Source organism: Rhinolophus ferrumequinum, chromosome 17 (assembly GCF_004115265.2).
Source record: "Rhinolophus ferrumequinum isolate MPI-CBG mRhiFer1 chromosome 17, mRhiFer1_v1.p, whole genome shotgun sequence".
Taxonomy (NCBI): Eukaryota; Metazoa; Chordata; class Mammalia; order Chiroptera; family Rhinolophidae; genus Rhinolophus; species Rhinolophus ferrumequinum.
Window position 1 is genome coordinate 6,819,997 of NC_046300.1, and position 23,955 is coordinate 6,843,951.

Below are 23,955 nucleotides of genomic sequence, written 5' to 3' on the forward strand. Positions count from 1 at the left end.
CGATTCTCCAGGATCAAGGGCAGTCCCGAGCTTAGCATAAGGACTCAAAAAGCATTTCTGGAGGGAGGAAAGGTTGAGAAAAGAAAAGAGAGGACCGCCCTGTGACTGAGTGGATACAAGCAGGCTGCCGAGGCCAAAGGTAGAGCTTAATCGGTAGTAGAAAGAGCAGAACCACCGAGCCAGCCACGGGTCATCCACTGAGCTTTCCTCCTCTGCCTCTTCCTGCCTCTGCCTGTCTCCTTCTGGTCTGTTCCCTGCCTCTCCCTTCATGACCCTTCTCCTCGTTCTCATTTTATTTATTTCTCCTTTTTGCTACCATTTTGAGTCCATTCTCTTTTCATTCTGTTTCTTTTGCCCTCACGTGTAAAAGCAGGTGTTTTAGGAATAAAATTGCATATTTTCTGTTTGAATTAATTTGACGTTTGTTCTCAGATAGCTCTACAGCCCCGTTTCACAGCTGAAAGTTAGCGTTCGCTGCCTGGTGGCCCCAGCTGTGCATCCGTCAGCTTCCTCTCCCGCATGTCCCCACCAGCTCTGGCCTCCACCCTGAAGTGGTCCAAGCAGGGAGGCTGAGGGTTCTGTCTCCTGGGACGTGGAGTGGCTGAAGCTTGGAGTGGGGGGGCATTTTCCTACTGACTCGGTGACTGTTTGGATCAAAGTGACTAGTGCAGGGCAAACCGCCCAAGGACGAGACAGACGTATGGTGGGAGTAAGGCCTCGCCAAGGGCCTGCCCCCTGGAGACCCATCCGCATTTTGCCTGGAGGTGGAGAGGGGAAGGCTGGGCATGTGTGCACACGTCACCTCCTCCTGGGCCCAGGGAGGAGCAGGACACCTTGCCTCTCATCAGCCCACTGCTGAGCCATGTCCTTCTAACAGGTGCCCCTCATTCCTCACGGCCCAGGTGGCAGTGTGGCCAGGAGGGAGCAGAGGGAAGAGGGCAAGGCTGCTGGCTGCAGCGAAGGGACCTCTGCTGCAGTCGCAGCACCACCCCCGGGCCATCTGGTGCCCCAGCCCCAGAGTGCCGGAAAGGAGTGGGATGCAGGCGGCGAGGAAGACGGCTGTGACCATTGCGTCGTCTCCCTGCCTTCTCCACACCGCCCACCCTGGGTAAGCGCCTGAGCGCATGGCCTGCCACTGGGGGTTGAGCAGGAGGGAGGCACAGGGGATTAAACATCCTTGGCTTGGTCTCAGCCAAGTCTAGACCTTAGAACAGGGGAGGAAAGGCCATGACCCCTCTTCCGTAGTTTTCTTAGAAGTTTTATAAGCGATTCTGACCAGAGCAAGGGAGGTGGGCAGGGATGGGCTGCCTGGACTTGGAAGGCTGGGGAGGGGGTGGCAGCCCTATTGCCCCTCCCCCCGAGGGCAGAGAGTGGGCCTCCCAGGTGCAGGCTGGATTTACGTGGCACTGCGGAAGGTTCTGCCGACCCAACCTGGAAACACAGGTGTGCATCAGCCCTGTCTGCACAGCACTCACCCCTGTGACGCTGTTCCCAGAGCAAGGACACACTCACATGTGGCAAAGGGCCAGGCCAGGATGTGCTGCTGGGGCTGCTCTGAGCAGGGCAGGGAGGCCTCTGGGCGGCTGGCAGACATGGGCTATGCCTGCCCCAGGCTGCCATTCACATTCGCCAGCAGCCCACTCCCATCCCTACTGCTCACCCCAACCGTGCCTTCCTACCCTCCACCCAGCGGGCTCATGGCCATGCCTTGTCTCCTACTCCCCGCTGGCAGAATAGGGGCCTGATGAGAGTAGCAAGGGTCTCCCTCCCGGAGGAGAAAAGGGTGGCAGGCCTGAAAGGTAAGTCACTGAAGAGCAGAGAGGTGAGCTAAGTGGCCTGAGCGGGCTTGGAGCGTCAACAAAGCCACTGAGGCTGGTGTCCCTGGACGACTGCTTCTCCTCTGGAGAAATCTGACATTCAGGAAGTTTGAGGTACTTGTCTAAGAGCCCACATTTAGGGAGACAAGAGGAGCACCATCTTCCAGCCTTCTCCCCATCACTGGGCACTGAATGTGCTCAAAGCTGACAACTCCAGCCTCCTGGTCAGGACCTCCACACAGGGATAGGCTCTTGCACAGATGTTCAGACCCCACGAGGAAAGCCCCAGTCTTTTGGAATTGTTTCAAACAGGTTAAATTATTTACCTGCTCTGAGCTCCAGGACTAGAGAACCCCAGGAAGAAACAGCCTCCATCATGAAGAGAGGCCAGATGGCCCTGCTTGTTCTGAACCACCCTCAGCTTGAGCAAAAATGAACTGTGGCTGGAGAAGATGGGGCTGGGAGGCCCTAGGGGAAAACGGGACACCCAGCCAGTGGTTCTGGGTCCCCTGCTCTACTGCTCCAGGATAACCCAGAATAAGCCAAGACTTCCAAAGACTTGGTCTCCTCCACTGTAAACAGAGGGTGCACTGAGCTCCTTCCCTGACTTTCACGCAGTCTCCATGTGCTCCAGGCACTCAGAGACCGAGTGAAGTACATGGGCAGGCATCTTCCTATCATGGCATCACAGCCTCAAGAGCTGGCCAACCTGAGCATGGGCAGAACAGCGAGCGCCGTGTCTGGAGTGTAGTTCCCATCCGGCAGCTCCAGGGCTGACAGGGGAAGCTTCGGTCCACTAGCCAGAAAAGCAGCAGCTCCAGATCTCAGACACTGCTCCAGCCAAATGGCGCTGACTGTTCTATTTGTGTATGAGTCTCATCTCCAGACCTGGTCTGTTGTTTCTGCAGGATCCAGCTAAAGGAAAAGACCCTGCCAGATGTCAGAAGACAGAAAAACAAAACGCTGCATTCCGGCGACCATTGGCCCAGGGATGCCAATCTTTCCTCGCCTTTCTGCTCACTTGTCCTCACGGAGCCATTGGGCACAGCAGTTAGTTCTATCACACTCCTAACCTGGGCTGCAACTTGAGTTACAAACCAGCCAGTGATTCTCTACTTGTGACATACATGAAAGAAGGCCCGTCTTCCCTGGTCGCACTTCCAAAGACCCAACAGATGTTTCACTAGCAGCCCCTGCATGTCACTTGTGTGGCCTGTGGCCCTCTCCAGGCTGGCTGCACAACGCATCCTGCTGACATGTCCTCAGGAGGAGGCGTCTGGGACCTTCGAGGCAGGGTGCAGGCCCCAGGCTGCCAGCTCGCCTCAACCAGGGCTCAGCATAACCACACCAGCCGTTTCAGGCACAACCTCCCAGCTCTAGACAGGGTCCCTCAGAACGTCCAGTTAGAGGTGCCAGAAGATATGTGGTCTGGCCAGGGTGGGTCTATCAGTAAAACCTGCCAACTTGTTTTCTCATCACCTGGAAACATGACCAGGGAGGTGCATCTGTTCTTAGCAAAGTGACAAAGGCACCTGCTCTGACTCAAGAATTAAGCTCTGCCAGTCCCTCAGGAATATGTGCCAAAGGTTCCTTTTCCTTGACAGGAACACCCCTGAAAGCCAACCGTGGAGAAGCAATGTTTTGCTTGGAGACCCCGGCAGAAAAAGGCACCCACCAGGTGAGAATCGAGAGAATGGACTAGGTCAGCATTTCCCAAACTGGATGCCATGGAACAGCAGCCCTAATGGCCTATGAAAGCAAGTCTGGGAAAGTCTGCCCGCCACAGCCGTGCCTTGGAGCTCCGCGGCGCCCTTTGGCTGCTGGAGGCCCCGATCAGTCTCACCGCGAAGACCGCTGCCCCGCACATGCTGGAAGTACCGGGCCAGGAGGCCTGCTTTTCTCCAAACACTGAGTCTGCAGGAAGTTTCAGGCCCCTTTCCTCCTGGCCCTGAGCCTCGGCTTCCTCCCCGCACAAGGAAGCAGATGGACTGGGTGTCCTCCCACTCTGCTGTTTTTCTAGGCACAGGCAAAGCCTGGCTCCCTTCCCACCTCGCCGAAGGTCCTGGGCTTGGAGGAGCCCATTGTGTGGTAAGGACTCGGATGGCCTCCAGGAAACTGGTGCCACCGTGTGTGGCTCTCCCTTGATCTCTGCCCACCCTACCCACAGTTGTTCAGGTCCTGCAGCTCGAGTTAGAATCTCAGAGCGGCTGGAATCCAGAGGGCAAGGCCAGCACAAGGGGGACGCCCCCAGTGGCACCTCTCATTTGTGCCTGCCAAGCTTCCAGCTTCCTGCAAGGCCAGGTGCTTCTGGCTTCTCCGGGCAGAAACACACAGGTGAGCGGCTCTGGCGTCCATCACACTTCTCCATCCTCAAGAGCACACACTTACCTAACGGATCAGTGCAGGGATGGGTTGTTTCTAATCCCAGATGTAATAATCACGAGTGTGCCCTCCTCCTCAGGAAGCCCCCACACTCCAGGAACGACTCCCAATGCACTGAGTCATCTCCCCACACCCGCAGCTCCTTCCTCGGAATCTCACACTTACCTCTCGCAAACCACACGTCCCACACCCACAGCACCTCATGTCACAAATAGTCCCCGACCCGCGAACAATTATTCTCACTCATGCCCCCTCCCATTTGGTCCAAACAGCTCCTGCTGCTGATCAGCCCAGAGACGGCCATGGCGGGCCCGCAGTCAGCCACTCTCCATCCTGCCCAAGGGCAGAGCCCTGGGGGAAGAACCGGAGACTCCTGTGGGTTGTCCCGGAAGAAGAGGGAGGAAGCTGGCACACCCACTCAGTTCATTTCCAAGGCATGGCCCCAGCTCAGCTAGCACATTGGAGCAGCCTGCCCCCAGCTCACCAGAGAGCCTCTGGGGGCTTGGCTGAGCGTCCCGCAGCAACTCAAACCATCCTGAACAAACCCGAGGAGGGGCTGTAGACCCAGGGTCCTCTGGGGGAGAAAGGAGGCCGATCTGATGGAAATGGGCCTGCAGCGGCCTCTTGGTGAGTTAGGACACTCACTCATTAGGAAGGCGTGGCCCCCCACTTAGGTCTCTACCCCAAAGTTGTTTCTTTGAGGGTGGGCAGCTGCTCCGGCCCAGCTAACTGGAATGGGAGCCCAGAGGAGGAGCTTTTCAGGGTTTCCTGCCTCCCCTAACGCCTGGCTGCCCTCACCAGCATCCCCTTTCAGGGCCCACTGTGAGGGGCAAGCTGGCCTAGGACCAGGGAAACTTGCCTCTTTGGGGGCCCTGCCATTGCCCAGGGCCCTCTCCGAAGGGGTACCCATTGGGAAAAGTCCACAAGACTGTCTGGCCCTCCCGACACCGTTTTTCCAGATCGAACTTGGACCAGGTGAGAAAGCATTGTACTCTGGGACTCTGCCCACGCTTTCAGGAGGTACAGGGATCCCTCAGGAGATCTGAGGCCAGGCCTTGTTCCCCACTACATCTGGAGCCAGAATGACTCCAAAAAGACACAGCAACTGGTGGCCAAAGGAAATGAGCAAGAAAAGAGAGTCGGTGACAGGGGAAGGGAACCGGGGAAGGCATGGGAAGGTAGGCGGGGGGAGCGGCGCAGAGGTGGTTACCTGGGTGAGGTGAGGGTTGGGGTTGAACCCACACTGGTTGCAGACCTTGTTGTGACACTGGGTGCAGGTGTTGAAGTTTGGCTGGCTGGGGGCCGACGTGAGGTCCGAGGTCTTACATATGGGACACAGCGTGCTGCTGGGAAGAGGGGCGATCTGGGGGACGGAGTAGGGTGATGTGGGAGTGCTGCCTCTGTCCGGTGACACAGAGGGGGACCGCCCTGATCTCTGCGTCCTGCTGTCTACCAGCAGCGTCCTGCGGGGGCCAGCAGCGTCCTGTCCTGCTGGGCCCTGTGCCCTCGTCTCCCGGGGGCTCTCGTGGCCAGGAGCAGTAGCAGGAGCCTGCTTCGGGGTTGGGGAAGCTGCTCTCTGGCTCCCCAAGGGCTCCTGGGGGTCCAGTCTCCTGGAAAGGCTGAAATGACATTGAAAATGACTACGTTAGAGACACATCTGAGAGAAGCCGCCTGCAGCCCCTTCACCACCCCCTCTCCCTGCCCTGCGGCGTGATCACAGCCTCCATTCGCTGAGCGCTGACCATGCTCAGCCCTGACAAGCATCTCCCGTGAACCTCAGCACGAGGCCACGTGGGAGGATCATGCGTGTCCCCTGTCACATCCTGATAAAGTGCAGATTCTGATTCAGTAAGTCTGGGGTGGGGTCTGCGTTTTTAAGACTCTCTAAGGTAATGCTTGTACTACGGTCTGCAGACTACACTTTGAGTACCAAGGCTCCAAACCCATCTACATTAGAAACACCTAGGGTGATTTTTAAATTTCTGACTCTCAGACAGCACCGCAGACAAATTCTATGTGATTCTATTGGGGCAGGACCCTGGCATTCGTATCTTTTCTTCCCCAGGTGATTCCAAGATACAGCTCAAGTTCAGAGCTACCGCCCTGGCAGGTCTGTTACATTCTGACATGTCCCTTTGAGAGGCTGACCCCAGACAGTTGGAGATGGGTGGGGGAGGCACCCCAATGCCTAGTTAATGCCATCTCCAGCAGGGACACAGGTGCCTTCTCCTGGAAGCCCTTTAGCAGGCCTGAAGCCAGACCAAGTCCATCAAGACGGGTCAAGTGTGACTTTTCATGTTACTTTTCTGCTAGTGCAAGGCTGGGTGGGGTTGGAGTCCTAGGACCCAGCCCTGGGGGAACCACCGAAGGAGGTTCGGTGTGTGTAACCCCCGTCTCCGTCCTGACCCGGCCCAGCTGCAGCCGAGCCAGTAGGGTTGAGTAGTTCAGGTAGAAGGCAAACCATCAGGCTAACCTCCATTCTCTTACATTCTTTCTCTTTTGACCCCACTTAAGTTCATTTCTGCCAGTTTTTCTTTTCTAATTCAAAAGAAACTGAGCACAAAAAGCCTAAGGCAATGCTTTCTATCACTTCCCTGAAATTCTATACTTGCTTCAGTCTCTATTCATTTGGGTGGATACCCATGAGCAGGGCAGACTGGCCAAGAGCCACTTGGGAGGCTCGGCCACAGCTGCCTGCAGGGCAGTCTGGCCTGGCCTTCCGCCCCCATGCCCAATCCTTTTAGGGGCTGACTGACAGAAGATTCTGTTTGCTGCCCTTATAAAAAGGCTGTGTGCTTGCCAATAAGATTCAGGAGCCAACTGGTAAGACATCTTAGGACAAGCCACTTCAGAGGGCAGCGGAGCCCACAGGGGGAGGCCCACTCCTAGATACTCTGCAGTGTTTCCTCCCTTCTGGGACACTGCTGGTAGAGAGACACACCCTCTGTCTAATAAAGACTCTTCCAGAACAAAAGAGACGTTATTAAATGTCCATCAAATGTTTCTTTCATCAGCCAACAGCAGTATACACCCATCCAGCTAGTCTCACAGACCTGCCATTTTCTTCAGCAGTAGGATAACCAGAGTCCAGGCCTAGCCCCTGGGCCAGCTTTGCCACCAGCTGCGAGGCCCCAGACGGTGGTGGCTACACCAACTCTGGCCCACACTCAGAACCTGGCTGCGAGGGCCTTTCAGGAGACTAATTTCCAGGTATCATAAGAAATATTGCCACTTGGTTAAATTCATAGTTTCATTTTTTACTTAAATCTTTCATGGCTGGAATTTAAAAACGGCCCTTGCAAGCTAGTCAGAAGCTACGAGAGGATGTTATGTCCCATGAAGGGACTGCAGCCCCCCTCCCAAGCTGTGCAAGGTCTGTGCTTTCTTCTAAGAACTTGAGCAATTTCTACTGTATCTGTGTTGCCTGATATGTGACAGGCAATCTCCTGTGTATGCAATGACTTTTTAATTCAAAGGGTCATCACAACAACGCAGTCTTTCTGGGGACATTTAATGTGACAATTAAGGATCCAAACTCAAATTTTCAACTCAGCTGTGGTGACAGCGAATAAACAATGCCTCTGCACCCAGCAAAGTCTGCAAGGGCAATGGTCACCCACCCGCACCCCCCAGGCCTGAGGCCTGTCCACAATGCTTGTCCGTCATCCCTTCACTCTCCTGTCCTCTGGATGATTCCACACCTTCCCCTTGACCTTCAAGCCCCCAACAGGTTCCTCTCTCTCTTCACTGTCACTGACAACCTGCTTGCCATGTCAAGGAGAAAGTGGGAGCCACTGGAGGGGAATCTGCACATCCACAGCCTCCTGACATCTGTCCCCCACTGTTTGCCTGTCTCCTGTCCCCAAGGCCCACTTCTCACCTTCACAAATTCTCCCCTTTCCTTCATCATCCATTTCCCTATCTATTGGATTCAATTACCATACAAACATGCTTCTCCCACCCTAAAAAACAACAACAACAAACTCTGAGCCACTTCCTCCTTCAGCTACTGCCTCATTCTCTGCTGCTCTTTACAGGAAAACTTAAAAAAATTAAAAAACTAATTAATTAGTTTAATTAAAAAATTAAATTAAAAAAATTAAAATTAAAACTTAAAAAAGTGGAAAAAATTGTCTCCACTCACTACTTCCTGCTCCTCTCAACCTAACCCAACCCGGCTGTTGCTGTCATTCCACAGCTCGGGTCCCAGGCACCGATGGCGTCCATATTCTCAAATCCAAGTCACTTCTCAGTTCCTCACCCCACCTGCTCTGCAGCTGCAGACCTTGACACCACTGAGTACGCCTTCCTTCCTGGAATAAGGTCTCCACCTGCCCCCAGAACACACCTCTTCCCTCCTGGCCACATCTTTCTCAACTCTTTTGCAGTTGCTGCCTCATCTCCCAATCCCGAACCCCACTCCTTACACTGGAGGGACTAGGTCTTCGTGCACATTAGCTTCTCTGAGTACACACAATCCCCGAGTCTCAGGGCCCACCCAGACTCACACATCCCACTTCCCACGGACAACCACCAAGTGTGTATCTCTGGCCGACCTCTCCCCAGCTAACAGCCACCTCTACATCTCCACTGAGATGTCCTACAGGCATCTCAAACTTGACGTGTGCACGCTGAGCCCCTGATGTCCCCCAGGGTCCTCCTCCCAGGCTTCCCCTTGGAGTCACGTCTGACTCCCTTCTTCTCTCACCCCAGGTCAATCACCAATACCTTCGTTGGCTTCGGTCTGGCCACGCCCACTGCCCCCTTGCTCCATCTGGGTCAAGCTACTGTCCCCTCTTTTTTCAGTCCTGCACAAGCTTGGCTGCTCCCAGTCGCCCTTCAATGGCCGTCTCTATCCAGCAGCCAGGATAATCCTTTAGATACATAAGTCAGACCGCTTGCTTCCTCTGCCTAAACCCTCCAATGGCTTCCTTTCCCTCCCAGATGAAAAGCCCAAGGCTTTGTGCTGGTCCATGAGGCCCACGAGATTTGGCCCCTTCCCTCTGGTCTCATTTCCAACAACTCGCTCTCTCCCTCCCTCCCTCCACTCTCCTATGCCAGGCCCACTCCTGCTGCTGGCATTTGCATCTGCTGGCACTTGCACACTCTCAAGCCTGCTCTGGTGGCATCCTTTCAGGGACACTGTCCCTGACCAGTCTATTTAACATGCAGCTTCCGTCCCTCCTGCCTCTTTGCTCTCACGGCACTGGGGACCTTCCAACTCCCTATGTAATACATGTATTGCTTTTGCGTATCCTCGGTGATCCCGGAATTAGACTCACAGCTCCGTGTGGGCAGGGCCTCTGTGCCTTCCCCACAGCTGTGTCCCAGAGCCTAGCACAGTGTGTGGCACATGCTGGATGCACAACGTGTTTCCTGAATGGATGGTTTGTAGGCACATCATGACTCAGAACAGTAAAATGTGGTCCCAAAGTGTGTTAGAGCTGAGGAAACACGGCGCGTGGTCATCCTGGCACTTGTCCCTCCCTGGAGGAGAGAACTGCAGGAATGACACCTGGAATTCTCTCCAGCCTCACCCTCAGCCCCAGTCAGTGGACCACAGAGGCACTAATGACCACTGAGCCGTCACCACGGGCCCCACGTGTGCCAAGCACCTGTCACATATTAACTCCTCTAAGCCTCATAGCAGATCCATGGGGTAGGATCCATTTTGCTCATTTTATGACAAGGAAACTGCCACACAGAGAAGTGAAGTAACTTGCACAGCCATTCTGACTTGCGAATGGTGGAGCTGGGACTCCAATATCAAAGCCACCAGTCCATGTCCTTCGCCACCGTCACACCGTCTCTCTGGGGGAGCACAGCGAGGCTGTAGAGGAGGGAGAAGCACTACAGTTTGGTTGTTGTTTTTTTCTGAAGAGCTGTTTAAGTGGAAGCTCCCTAGGAAGAGGTCTGCACACTGTCACCCAGGCCCCAGCACCACGCTTGGCACTGAATGGGCACTTGATTAGCTTAAGCAAAGTAAATGGAAAGACGTGTGAGCAGTACAGTGAGTTCATGGAGTGGAGCTGGGTGAGGGCAGACACGAGTTAGTTATGACCAGTTCACCTGGAGTTTGCCCAGCAATGCTGACTCATTGAGAAAAGCACAGCGGTTCATTCATTCATTTGGGCATTCAGTCATTCACAAACACTTACTGACCCTGGGCTAGGTCCAGGCCCTGTGAGAAGTATTAATGGTATGAATGGATTATGTCTCTTACAATGGAAGGAGGGTCTACACTGTATTGTTATCCTTACATCTTATACATATTTTACAAACATTCTTATATTTTTTATAAATACCTATTCAATATTTAATAAGGATTTTTTTTTGTAAACGTGAATCAGAGATCTAGTCCTCTGGGAGCCTCTAGTCTAGAAGGAGACAGATGTGCAAACAAATCACTGCAAGACACATCTCCACGTGGTCCAGGGAGAGGCAGAAGCCTGAGAAGGCTTTGAGGATGATGAGGCGTCTAAACCAGGTCTTCACAGATGAACTATCTCCCCAGATGAACTATGGTGAAAGCGGGTAGCATATGCGAGGGCCCAGAGGCGGACAGCGCATGCTCGGGTGGGTGGCTGTGCAGGGCAGGCGTTGAGCGAGTGCGGTTTCAGCACCTAGAACAGCTCCTGGCACTCGTGTGCGCTGACCACCTGGAGGAAGTGGGCGGCTCCGAGCTAACGTGGACAGGCCAGGAGAGCAGGGCCTCTAAGGTTTTCAAACAAGGCCAAGCCCTGGCTCTGTGTCAAGGAAATGGTGGAGGTAGGGAACCAGTGAGAATAAGACCCAAGAGAGAGTTCCTCGGGAGAGAGGGAGGCCAGATTCAGCAGGACTATTTTGGCTTGACAGAGATGAGGAATCCGGGGGAGACGCCAATTGGGGGGTGGAGAATGGGGAGTGAAATGGCAAAGTCACGAGGTTGGGTTTGGTTTTGTTGAGTGAGTGTGGGGGCCGTTAGGAGATGGGTCAGAGCTTGGGTTCAATTCAAGTAAGTCCAGATATTTTTATCTGTGAGAGTTAGGGGTTCAATTCACAGGCAACCCTCAGGAGAAAGTTCACACAGAGAGCAGTGGTTCAGGAAGGATTTGGGGGGAGCACCAACATTAATGGGAGCAGGAGAGATGCCAGAAACAGATAAGTCAGAGGAAGGAGAACACACACACACACACACACACAAACTCGCTTAGAAAAGTTCCCAGGAGGAGGAGCAGTCAACAGTGTACTCTGAGGAGTCTATGTTCCTGAAGGCTGAGAAGCCACGGAGGAAAGGGTTACACCCGTGAGGGCCACACACCGTGGCTGACCAAGCCCTCTCCCCACCCAGTCAAATTTGGGAGGGGCCAGTTTCCCATCCTGCTCAACACAAGGGCCCCCCCCATGGCAGGAGGTCCAGGAGGTCTGTGACACAGCCCTGGACACAAGTCCCAAGCAGTGGTTGGAGTCGCCCAGGAGCTGCTTCATGAAAGAAGGGGTGTGCTCTCCAGGAGGCGGGGAGAGGGAGGAAAAGGGGAGGGAGGTGTCCACAGGCAGGACCCAGCCAGCCCCAGGGAAGACCTGGTTCATCAATGCAGACCAGCAGCAGTGAGGTTATCCTGGGGAGGGCGGGGTAAGTACAGGTGAGCAAGGCGAGGAGAGAGGCGCTGCCATAAAGCAGAAGACACCGGAGGACAGGTAGGTGGAGGAGGAGGAGAGGCCAGAGACGGGAAGGAGCGGCCGGAAGCCACGCAGGGGGAGACTAAAAGGCCTCATCTGGGGACAGATACTTTTTAAAGATGGACAAGAAAGGTAAAGGACATAAAAATGGCTGGATTTCTACCAGCTTTCTTCCCTTTCAACATTTAAGGCTATTGACTAGTCAGAAACAAGTCTTCAGGCTGTTTAGCAGGGCAGGAAGGAGCCCCCGCCACAGGGGGGCTGCTGGGGAGGGGCTCAGAACCAATTCAGCCAGCCTCCCCCTTTGCACACCTCAGCACCCCAGCAGCCTCCTGTCCCAGGACCATGACCACTGATGGGAGAAATAGCACAGAACGCACTGGTCAGAAGCTGGGCTCCCCTCTGTCAGAAAGCCCAGGAAAGGCCTGAGGCCCACAAGCTCCAGTGACCAAAGATGCTCCAGATAGCAGGTATATCCGTAGCGGTAGGGCCACCAGGGAGAGATGAGCCTGCACTCAGGGAGGGCCTGCTCGGGCTGAAGCAGACAGGAGGTGGCTTGGAGAAGTGCGAGCTCCAGGGGGGAACCACGCTGGGTTCTAGCGCAGCATTCTAGGGCATGCCCCCCACTGCCTCCAGTGGGATATTTGAAAGAGAAATATTTCCCACCAATAAATGTCTGTCTTTGTTCATCAGGAAGGGAGTGAACTTAAGAAAACTGTTTTTCTAAGTCAGAGCAGCCGGAAGAGTCCCACAGCTTCAAACAAGGTTTTGATAAATTCACGGCTGACCTTTACGTAATAGGCAATTACGGCTGGGCAGACGCTGTGAGCGGACCTCTCCTTGAGATCCATGCCAGGAAGGGCCAGGGCCACCCCAGTGGTCCCTGTGTATTCGGGCAGCGAGGCCAGGCTGCAGAATGATGAGCACCAAGGGCCAGGTCCTGGGTGCTGGAGCGACGCGCTCAGGAAGGGATAGGAGAATTCACAAAGCTGAAGTTTAGAAAATAGTCCAGTTTTCACACAAGAAAATATTTCTCAACCTGCCCAGCTTTCAGGCCTCCTGCTTTTCTGATCATGTATCCCTATCAATAAAACATGTTTGCATGTCCCCAACATATGAATATTTCCCCACCGAGTCCGTGCATGTATATTTCTGGTAAAACACACCTCCCCAAACAGAAAAGTTCAGAAGGATGAATATATATAGGCATAAATATAAATAGGCATTTTCATGTTTTCTTCCCATGCCTCAGCTGACTGTCTTGTCTCCCTTTCCTTCTTGGCACGTGTGCCCCAATTTGGAGGCCACTGCTGAGCAAATTCTAATCTCCCCACCTTTAAAGGTGTCTCTATTTGTTTGCTCAGACCCGATTCTCTCCTGCCCCCAGCCCTGCCCCATTGAAGGTGTACTTAGGTGAGTGTCGAGGAAGCCCCAGGCCACTGGGGGCTGCCCTCACCAGCCTTCTTGGCTACCTATGAAACAAGAAGGACTCCCTTCGCTGACAGAGAGAGCGCAGCGGTGAGGGTCTCTGCAGCAGTGACGGCAGCACTCAGGAGGAGGCTGTGACTGCACAGGACAACAACGTGGGCTCAGCCTCTGAGACACTCTGTTGGAAGATGCCACACCCAGGATTCTTGGGGGGGCAGGGGATGCCATAAGCAGAGCTCCCCAAGTGGCTGACATCCTCCCCTCCTGACTTCCCAGCCCCTTGAAGCTGCTGCCCACTATGAGGGTAAGGTCCCAAGACCCAAAAGACCACAGAGAATTAGTTCCTCTTTGGTACAGGTGGCGATAAAGCACCATGCCAGCCTGGTGGCAGCCCCCATATCAGGCATGTGCTGCTGCACTTGGGCATACATGGACACACAGCCCTGAGCAGACAGACCCACGTGAAGAAGCCATTCGTGTTACCCAGATACCCACCACCTCCACTCATCCTTTCCACTCAGAAACTAGCAGCTGACTCTTCCTGTGGCCAAACAAGCTTCAGTTGGTCCCAGGCCAGTCCATCTGCGCCAACAGAGAACATGTTTAAGGCAGTGAGCTCTGACTGCTCTGCTGTTGCTGAGGGAACACGGGATGAGACTGCAGGTGGGTCAAGAAGGCAGAGAATGTGGCAAGAGAGACCGGGAGGAATAGGAGTTGCTGCCATCAGACACGGGCCAGGAGAAGCTGCCAGCATAAGAGAAGGGTCCAGCGGGAGGCAGGGAGCAAGATGGGAGCCAGGCCTTAACTGCAAGGAAAACAAGCCCTGGGGACCTTATTCCCCAGCCCTGAGGCCTACGTGTGTCCACTACGGTGACAGCATCTCAGGACAATCTGATTTGGCTTGGGTTCCCTTCAGGCCCAGGCAGTCTCCAGAATCCAGAACAAGGATGGGAAACAAGGGTGATTTTCCTGTACACCATTACTCGGCAGTGGCTGCCTAGAGGGCTGGGTTTGATAAGCATCCGTGGGAAAGACTGTTGCCACCGATTAGTAAGGTCTGTCACGAACCCAGGAGTAGGGCACATACGAGGCACAAAGGTCGTGGACTTGTCATCCATGACGTAGAACCCAGGCCCTTAGACCCGCCTCAAGTGACCTCCAGCTTCCTGGAGGGTCTCACTCAGAACTGGGCCAGCCCACCGCAGGTCAAATTCATCCCCACCAGAGGAGACACGCAGTGTTTATCTCTCATCTTCCCCTCAGTCCCATTGTCACCTCTCTCCCATGTTTTCCCAGAGTCATAAGAGCTATAGGTGGGCCTCAGTCAGCTGAAGCATCAAATGCCACGAGCTCAGGGTAACTTTGAAGGCTGACTGTCTCTTGAACAGCAGTGCTTGCGGCAGGTATTGGATAGGTGCTGGCTAGCCTGAGCCTGAGCTGCCAGCGCCTTAGTCTAAGGACTCTGCGAAGGGGTTGCTACTCCTTTAACCATAACTTCTCCATTCATGTCTTCTGGAATTTATCTATAGAGGCATCATTCATTCATCTAAAAAGAGTTCACTGGAACCATGTTTCCTAGCTCTTGAATGTCTAAACATATCTGTGTGGTCGTTAAACTTGAACAGCAGCTTGACCGGATATAAAATTCTAGGTTCACACTTTCTTTCCCTGAGGACTTACTTTGTAGGTACAGCCTCTCTGTTTTCTAGCATCGTCTATTACTGCGGAGAGCTCTGGGCCAGCCTGATTAGTTCCCCTTAGAGGTGTATTAACATTTTCCTCGGGATACAATAGAATTCCTTTTTCCTCTTTGAAGTTCAGTATGTTTGAATATTCCATACCTACTTTTTCTGGAATTCAGTATGTCCTTTCAACCTAAACATTCACGTGTTCCTTTATTTCAGAGGAAAAAAGTTTTCTATTACATCTTTGACTATTTCCCTGTTCTACTTGTTTTGTTCTCTTCTCCAGGGATGCTGACTATACCTATTTTTAATTTCCTTTGTTGTCCCATTGTCCAGGCTGCTCACAGCCCATGGCTTTCCCCCCACTTGCTCAACTCCTTGGGCAATTCTACCCCCTGTAACTCCTTGGCACCACACAGCGTTCAAGGACACTCTTAAACGTCCCCACATATATCGCCTTTCTTTGCTAACTGGTCCAAGAAGGGTGTTCTTGGGTTTGGCCCTCTGGACTCTGACTTCCGTGCCCTGGTTCCACCCCCGGACCCCACGCAAATTCTCCCTCATCCCAGACTAATTTCCTCTGTGTTTGGAAACCGTTCCTTTTTCATTGCATTTCAGCAATATAGGTGTTTCTTAGTTTTGTTGAAGATAGAGTTTTCTTCTTGCAGTTTTTGGTTAGTTCGGTCAGGAGATTGCACAGAGATGCTTGAATTCATCATATTTAACCAGAAGACATTTTACAATCCAAAACAAATGCCGTTTTCCTCGGTTTTCCACTTGTGTAAGTTCTAAGTTTTCTAAAGCATGGACCCATTTATAAATCTGACCTAAACATTAGCTCTTATCCCTAGAAAAAAGAAAAGTACTCATTCCTCAACATGTTTGCTTGATTTCAGAGCTTCCTGAGGCCCATGGAGGCCAAAGTCCTCAACGACTGGTCTGGCCTGTGGCCAGCAGACCCCTCATATCACACCAACCTGTCTCTCGGGCACCACCCACATGCCCCCAATGCCTGGGGGCCTGGACAAGCAGGGTCTTTCCTGCAGCCACGCCCACAGGCTCTCCAGGGAGCTAGGTAAGCGCCTCCACAGAACCATTAGCACACGACTTCTGCTGGGGAGATTCCTGGGGTCTCCCCGCTATACATCCCCCACCAATTTGTTTAGTGTCTGCCTCCCAGGTCAGACTGAGCACCCCAGGAGGGCAGGGGTTCCCAGAATCTTATGTGGATACAGCCATATCTGCCAGTCAAAGGAAGCACAAGTTCCACAGCCTGTTTTAATGAATCGACGAAAAATAATTTGTAATTAGGCAAGCTTTGTAGGAAATGACCCTGCTAAGGCTTGAAAGCAACTTCTTTTAGGTGAGCTAAACAGTCATATTTATGCCATTCACCTTTTACAAAGGCCTGGTTCAGCCAATTATCACAAATTCCAAGGGAAAGGAATCCAAAGACTGGGTTTTACTACAGTGCATAAAGGAGCTGGCTTTTTATAGCTAGAACTCAGTAGGAGGGAGTGTTATTGCTTTTAGTGCCCTAATGTCCTTTTCCCCACTTATTCATCAGACTTGGGTAACAGCTCATCAGTAGGAGATCCCTGAGGGAACCCGAGGGGGCGGGCCACACTGGGAGCCAAGAGGGCCAGAGACAGGCACACCTGCCAGACCAGTCACCACCCAGAGCTGAGACCCCGGTCAGCAGCTCCTTCAAGGGCTCTGCCCATCACCTCCTAGGCCTTCCGGGTGGCTAGACCTGGGACACCAGTAGAAACAAGGGCCCCGACCTTTGGGCACCATAAAGACTAAACCCAGGACGCTGACATTTGCTGCGCAAATCACAGTCTACCCTGCACCAAGGCCTACAGCATGTGCAGCCCGTGACTTTTAAGGCTCTTCCTGGTCTTCCCACCTTGTGGTGATTGGAGCACCCTTCAAGAATGCCTCCAGGCCAGCTAGATACCCCCAGGGACTCTCCTACCAGGCTCAGCTTTCTGAGGGGACTCATGGCTAGACAGCGAATTCTCACTCCACTTTCCATAGCCTTCTCAAGGGCCTTGGCCCCCGTGCCACCCCTCTGTTCACGTTTACCAACCCTGCCTGCGGGACTGCCATGGCTCCCAAGTATTGCCCAGGAGTTCTGGTCCAGCCCAAGCCACGGCAGCTCCAGGCCCCCACCTAGCCCCAGGCTTGCAGACATCTGCATTGGGACCCCACATGGGAACAACTTTGAGCTGTGAAATGTCCCAGTTTTCTGGCTCAGGGGGAAAGCGCCTGAAGCGAGGAAGCTCTAATCAGGAGTCAGGAGTCATTACATAAAGCTGAGCCAGCTTTTCCCCACTCCTAGCTCCAGCGAATTCTACTACTACAGCCTTTTGCCAAGGGGACAGTGCGGTGCTTGTGAGCTCTCGTCCCAATTCTGCTGAAACCGGGAAGTCAAGATGAGTTAAGAAAAAACCATCAGTCTTTGTGATCACAGAGGCAGCAGGCCCCACTCTCCCCACTCCAATCGTAACAGGGCAGAAGCCAGTACTCTGGCCCAGAAAGCTTGAAAGCTCCTGCCCAGCCTTCAGACCAGGGCTGAGGACTCGGCACTCAGCCAGCCTTCGGGGTTCCAGGACAGTCCTCAGCCCACACAGATGGTGAAGGGCCTGCTTCACGCCGTGCCCTGCCCCAAGCACAGGCAGGAAGACAGGCCGACTGTGCAGTTAGCAAGATAACCCAGGGCCTGCATCATTAATGTATGGACAGGCTGAACACCTGCTGTACACAGGGTACTGGGCTGCACCTGGAAACACCCCGGTGAGTGAGCTTCCGAGAGCCTGCTCTTCTAGACTTCCAGCAAAACCTCCTGCCTGGCCTGAGACCCCTTGCCTCCTTTCTCATGGGAAACAAATGGAATCCCAAAACTATGTCTATTGTATTTGGGGGGAGAAAGAAGTAGTGTCTGCCCACTCCATGGACCTCTCTGTCCAGAAATCAGGCTAGCTTTTTTTTTTTAATTTAAAATTTTAAAAACTTTAAAAAAAAATTAGCAATAGCAAAAAACAAACAAAAAACTAGCAATAGCTTGCTTGTTTCTATTTAAGAATAAGGAAAACTTATCAGGTGACCCAAAAGTGGTAAAAGAAAATCGTGATTGGGGGTCATCTATGGCCCTTAGTTTGAGCTCTGAGTACAACAATGGAAGGACTCGCACCCTTACCCAGCTCCCAGAGTCACCCTGCTGGCACCTGCCTTTCTGTCACTTGCCCTCACAGCCCAGGGCACTGGGCTGGCTCTTGGGCAGGGCTAAAGAACTCCGCCTTTGGACAAAGGGCTTGCAGCTCTGGTACGGAGCTGGGCAGTGCTTGGCCTTGGAAGTAACAGGTAAGAAAACGAACCCTTCCAAACAATACCTTTGCCTTCCAACTTCAAATGTATTTCAATCAAAAGAATTCAAAGCAAGTGTTCTCACACACAAAACTCCTTCTATCATGCACAAAGTAATTCGAACTTAAATGTACACAGGTGTGTGTACGCTGGGGTTAGAGGTGGGAGATTCAGGGGGCTGCCAGAAAGAAATGAATGTGAGCTGGCAGTCAGAGAAAACCCTGGATGAAGACAGTGGTCAGGGGAGAAGTTCTAGAAGAAAGTGGGCCGTCTGCCTTTCCTCCACACATGCTCACAGGGGGTCCTCGGAGCCAGGCACAGGGCTGAGCCAGTGTTTATGGGCTGACTGACCGATGGACTGAGGGGATCGACTAGGGAATCGGGGGTCCTCTGTGGTCGTGGGGGCTGACACACTGGGCATGGAAGAGAATGTGTTTGGCCAGTTCTGGGGCCTGTCAGTCTTGTTAGGCTGATGACACACAGTCTGGGGGCAGAAAAGACTCTGAATTCTGGGACAGATAAGGCGATAGGCCCTGCCCAGGAGTCTTGCCCAGGAAGCCTGTTGAAAGAGGCCTGACTTGCCTGCAGCAGCTGCCACCATCAGCCCCGTGAGCTTCAAGGAGGCCACTCTGCTAAGTCACACTCTTCCTGCCCACCGAGGCAGGAGGAAAAGGCCACCAACCCTCCCGCCCCTCATGTAGGTAGGCACACTGCACAGCAGCACTCCAGGGTTGCCACCCACCCTGGGTGCACTCACCCTGTGCCTCAAAGCCCTCCACAGTGGGGACCCTCCTACCAGCAGTTTCCTCTTTCCGCACTGCTTTCCGGCAGGGAGTCCCTCCAAGCCTCAGCCCTCCCAGCTTATGCTCTGCTCTTTCCAGAAGGCCCTTTTCCTTAGGACCCAATTCAACCTTCAACAGCCGGCTCAAACATCCTGCCCTCTATGCGGCCTCCCCCAGAGTCCCCAGTCCCCAAATCTGCGGTGCTCTCCTGCAGGCTCCTCATGCCTCACTCAGGACAGCCCCTCAGGGGGCCTGTGGGCCCCTCTCTGCCTCAGTCTCCCCTGCCCTGCATGCAGCTTGTGCCAAACGCCCAGACCCACGGGGCTGATGCTAAGGAAGTGTTGATCTAAAGGCAGCTCTTTACAGGGCTTGTGAAAGAAAATCAGAACGACAAAAATGGCATCTCAGATGGTAAATGAGACTCAAGATTCCAGCAGGAAAAACATGCCCTCTTCTAAATAGCCACTGCAACATTTAAGGACATTTAAAATGGAAAGTCATCCACCCGCTGCCCGCTTTCACCCTCACCGTGTCCATGGTTCCACCCGCCCTGTCAAACTAGTTGCAGAAAATGTACGTGGATGGTAACTTGTTTTCCTTTTCTGCCACCTCCGCACCTTTCCTCTGTGGTTTCCTTCATTTCACGTCTGAGGGGTCTACCTCGGAAGGAGGGTATGTACCTGTGGCACTTTGGCTCCCTCCCTACCCTCTCCATTCGCCTGAGGGCCAGGAAGGAGCTGGACTTTCATTTCTCCATCCCTCCGGTCAGTGATTCACCTACCAGCCCCTCGGGAGCTTGCCTCCCTCTGGTACAGGTTTCCCAGGGAGGTGACAGGCTGGAAAGGCCTCCTGCAGGGGGTGCCCCCATCACTCCCCAGCCCATCTTCCCATTCTGCCCTCCTGCCTCAGGGGCTGGTCCTCACAGCCCGTCATTGCTCAGCCGAGTGAGGGGTAGCTAATTCTCTGGTAAGTCCTATGGCCTGGTTGAAGGCGCGAACCTCCCTCCAAGGAGCCGTCAGTCCTTTTCAGGTGCTCGGACCCACCCTTGACCAGCAGAGGCCTCCCCCTGACGACCACCAGGAAGCGCCCTCCCCTCTCTCTGTCCCTTCCCACGACTCAGAGCCTGGGGAGCAGAGGCTCAGGGACGCCCACATTCCTACCTGACATGTTTCCACATGTTGAGAGCGTTAAACTCACCTACTCGGGCTTAAAAACCCATCAAGCCAGATGCTCTCATAAGGAAGCTATCTGCCTGTGGATCGGAGAGTGGTGATTAAGACCTGAGAAAAAAGCATGATGACATGCTGTGTGAGTGTATGTACACGTGTGAGTGCGGGGTATGCGAGTGTGCACGCGAGCATGTGAGCGCCTGTGTGATCACACTCTCCACGGCACACGTCTAGCCACTGAGTAAGGAGTGCTGCTTACTCATCCCCTCCCCCAAGGGGAAGGGCAGATACCCTGAGAGCCGGGCCAGCCTGAGCCAGCAGAGGGAACAGGGTCACCCCAGCCTGAGGAAGAGCAGTGCCAGGCGCACAGGAGGCATTAGCTCTTTCCTTCCTCCCTTCCTTCCTTCCCTGGCTTGACAGCAAGTGGAGTGGGCAGGAAGCCTGCGATCCTGATGCCAAAGTCTTTAGGGAAGTGGGAAGGAATGAGAAGTCCAGCCAGCAATAGTGAGGGAGAGAAGTGGGAGAACCGTATGGCCTGTGGCTGACGGGAGAGCAAGCAGCAGGCTCTGAGGGCCAGGCTCATGCAGCAGGTCCAAAGACCCCCTGGCCAGGAAGAACCAGTGAGGGGGGAGAGGGCTGCTGCGGACCCAGGCGCAGCCAGAATCTCACCTGGCAGACAGTGGGGAAGACGTCTGGGGAAGGTGCTGGGGATCCAAGGTAGTTTGAGGTGCCAGAGAACAGGGTGGGATCTTTGGGGTAAAGGATGTGGTGAATGCAATTCAGACACAAATGGGGGAGACGGAAATGGTTAGGGCTCCGATGGCTGCCATAGCAGCACACGTGTAAGTCTTCACTGAACATCAGATCCTTAGCAGGAGCTCCAGGGCGCCTGGCACTGGGCGGCACTGCAGACGCGGCTTACCTAGCACTGAGCAAGGCAGACAAAACCACTCAGCTTGTGGAACTCACCTCATGTACAGGAGACAAGCCAAGACCATGAAGACAAACAGGTAAGCCTGACTCATTCAGAGTAAGATACCTAAGTGCTCAGAAGAACAATACGCATGACGAAGCAGGCAGCTGACCCTGGTGAGTCACGGGGGCACCTCTGAGGAGGGGACACCTGAGCAGAGCCATGTAAACATCCTGGAAGTGAAAGGGCATCCCAGGGAAGAAATGTCAGGGGCTTAGGCTTTGAAGCAGTTGTGGGGACAGAGCCAGGAGTGCAGTTTCCAGGCTCTCGGCCTCACGTGGAAAGGTGCTGGCTCAGGTAGTAAATGGCCATCAGCTGTGATTGGATGGCCATCAGCTGTAACCAGTGAGCCATTGGCCACTAATATAACTGCCGTGGCTACACTAGCAGCAAAATGGGGGCTAGCAAGAAGATGGTGGCTGAGCCTGCAAGCGCGGATTGCAGTTAGCACGTGAGGTTGGTTGGCAGAGAAGTGGACGGCAGGTTGCGGATCGTGTGGCTCCTGCTTCCTGTGTCTCCAACCCAGCCGCCAGCAAGAATATAGTGGTATGACTCTCCTATCTATGGCTCCGTGGGTGTTCCTTTTTGGCCTCACCATGTCTTGCGTTCTTATGTGGGGAGCGGGAGCTGAGACCCCGCATGAGTCCCGGCATGACAGCGGAAGTATGCATTACAGGCAGTGAGCAGCCAGGAGGCCAGTGTGGCTGGCGGGGTGTGGGAGGGGGAAATGTGAGGGAGTAGGTGGGGGAGACCTGGAACGTGGGAGCAGCCCGCTTCTGGACTCCTTCCCAAAACTTAGCATCTTGTCTCAGTGATGGCCTATGTGTTTTTGCTCTAACTATCCACCAGGCTGCCGAGACTCAAGGATCCTTGTGTTGACTACAACAGCCACAAGGTGGAAACAACAAATGTCCATCGATGGATAAGCGGATCAACAAGATGTGGCACGCAACGGAGTATTATTCAGCCTTCAAAAGAAATGCAGCTCTGATACACGCTACAACATGGATGAATCTTTTTTTTAAAATGTACTTTAATCTGAACTTAATTAAATGTTTTTTTGTGTGTTTTTTTTTTGTTGTTGTTTTGTAAAGATTTTATTGGGGTAGGGGAACAGGACTTTATTGGGGAACAGTGTGTACTTCCAGGCCTTTTTTCCAAGTCGTTATCCTTTCAATCTTAGTTGTGGAGGGTGCCGTTCAGCTTCAAGTTGTTGTCCTTTCAGTCGTAGTTGTGGAGGGCGCAGCTCAGCTCCAGGTTCAGTTGCTGTTGCTAATTGTAGGGGGCGCAGCCCACCATCCCTTGTGGGAGTCGAGAAATCGAACTGGCAACCTTGTGGTTGAGAGGATGCACTCCAACCAACTGAGCCATCCAGGAGGCAGCTCAGCTCAAGGTGCGGTGTTCAATCTTAGTTGCAGGGGGCGGAGCCCACCATCCCTTGCAGGACTCGAGGAATTGAACTGGCAACCTTGTGGTTGAGAGCCCACTGGCCCATGTGGGAATCGAACCGGCAGCCTTCGGAGTTAAGAGCATTGAGCTCTAACCACCTGAGCCACCGGGCCGGCCCCCAATATGGATGAATCTTGAAGATTTTATGCTAAGAGAAATAAGTCAGATATAAGAGGACAAATTTCATATGACTCTACTTATAGGAGGTACCTAGAATAGTCAAATCCATAGAGACAGAAAGTAGACAGTGGTTACCAGGGGAACGAGGAATTAGTGTTCAATGGGCACAGAGTTTCCATTTGGGAGGATGAAAAAGTCCTGGAGATGGATGGTGGTGATGGTTGCACAGCAGTGTGAATGTGCTCAATGCTGCTGAACTGTGCACTTAACAATTATTAAAATGGTAAATTTTATGTGATGTATAGTTTTCCACAATAAACAAAACAAATGGAATGAAGCACTTATACCTGCTACAACATAGAGGAACCTCAAAAACAGTATGCTAAGTGAAAAGAGCCAGACACAAAAAGACACATTTTAAGATGCCAGTTATATGAAATATCCAGAGTAAGTAAGTTGGAAGAGACAGAAAGCAGACTAGTGATTGCCTGGAGCTGGGGGCAGGAGGAGATGGGGAGCAACTGCTTAATGGATATGAGGTTTTAGTGCAGTGGCTGGAAGATCTGAAATGCTCAAAACAAATCATGCTTCCTCTCTGGAAGTTGTAACACAAACTGGACATGGACCCTGAGCTTATAAAGGTCCAGGTCCAAAAATAGAAAAGATACATGCACTTGGAAATTCACTGGAGAACTATTTGTAACAGTAAAAGTCAGGAAACGACTCCAATGTCCTCAGTAGGTGTTGGATGAATAAAACTGTGGTCCAGGCACATAATGGAATTCTCCACAGCTGTGAAAAGGAATGGGAAGAAGGCCTCTACTGACTACCAGGACCGCTGTCGGAGGAACGAAGTCAGGGCTAGAACTGTTAAGCCTAGGATATCTTATTGGGCTAAAATTAAGGAAGCAAGAGCAAACCAGGGAGACCAGCGCAGGCCTGGGCAAGGGCTAGTGGTCCCAATTCCAGCTCATGGGGTAAAAGCAAGCTGTTGTTGGTTGCTGAGAAGGAGAAGCCGCTTTGTGGACGTACCAGGAAGGGGAAACACCTAACCCAAAACACAGGGATTGTCTAGGTGTGGGGAGTTCTGCACCGGCTGGGAGCTGGCGAGGTCAACTGATC

General features: G+C 53.1%; 1 protein-coding gene across 2 annotated transcripts in view; it reads right to left on the bottom strand.

The window, feature by feature from the left end:
- Positions 1-23,955, bottom strand: part of BSN (bassoon presynaptic cytomatrix protein) — a 78,831-nt gene that overhangs the window by 35,917 nt on the left and 18,959 nt on the right. For both annotated transcript variants that reach the window (XR_004425425.1, XM_033131707.1), the window contains exon 2: positions 5,410-5,818. Coding sequence is in view for 1 of the 2 variants with exons in the window: in XM_033131707.1 (XP_032987598.1) it covers positions 5,410-5,818 (409 nt within the window). In the remaining variant the exon portion in view is untranslated. The remainder of the gene's footprint in view (positions 1-5,409; positions 5,819-23,955) is intronic.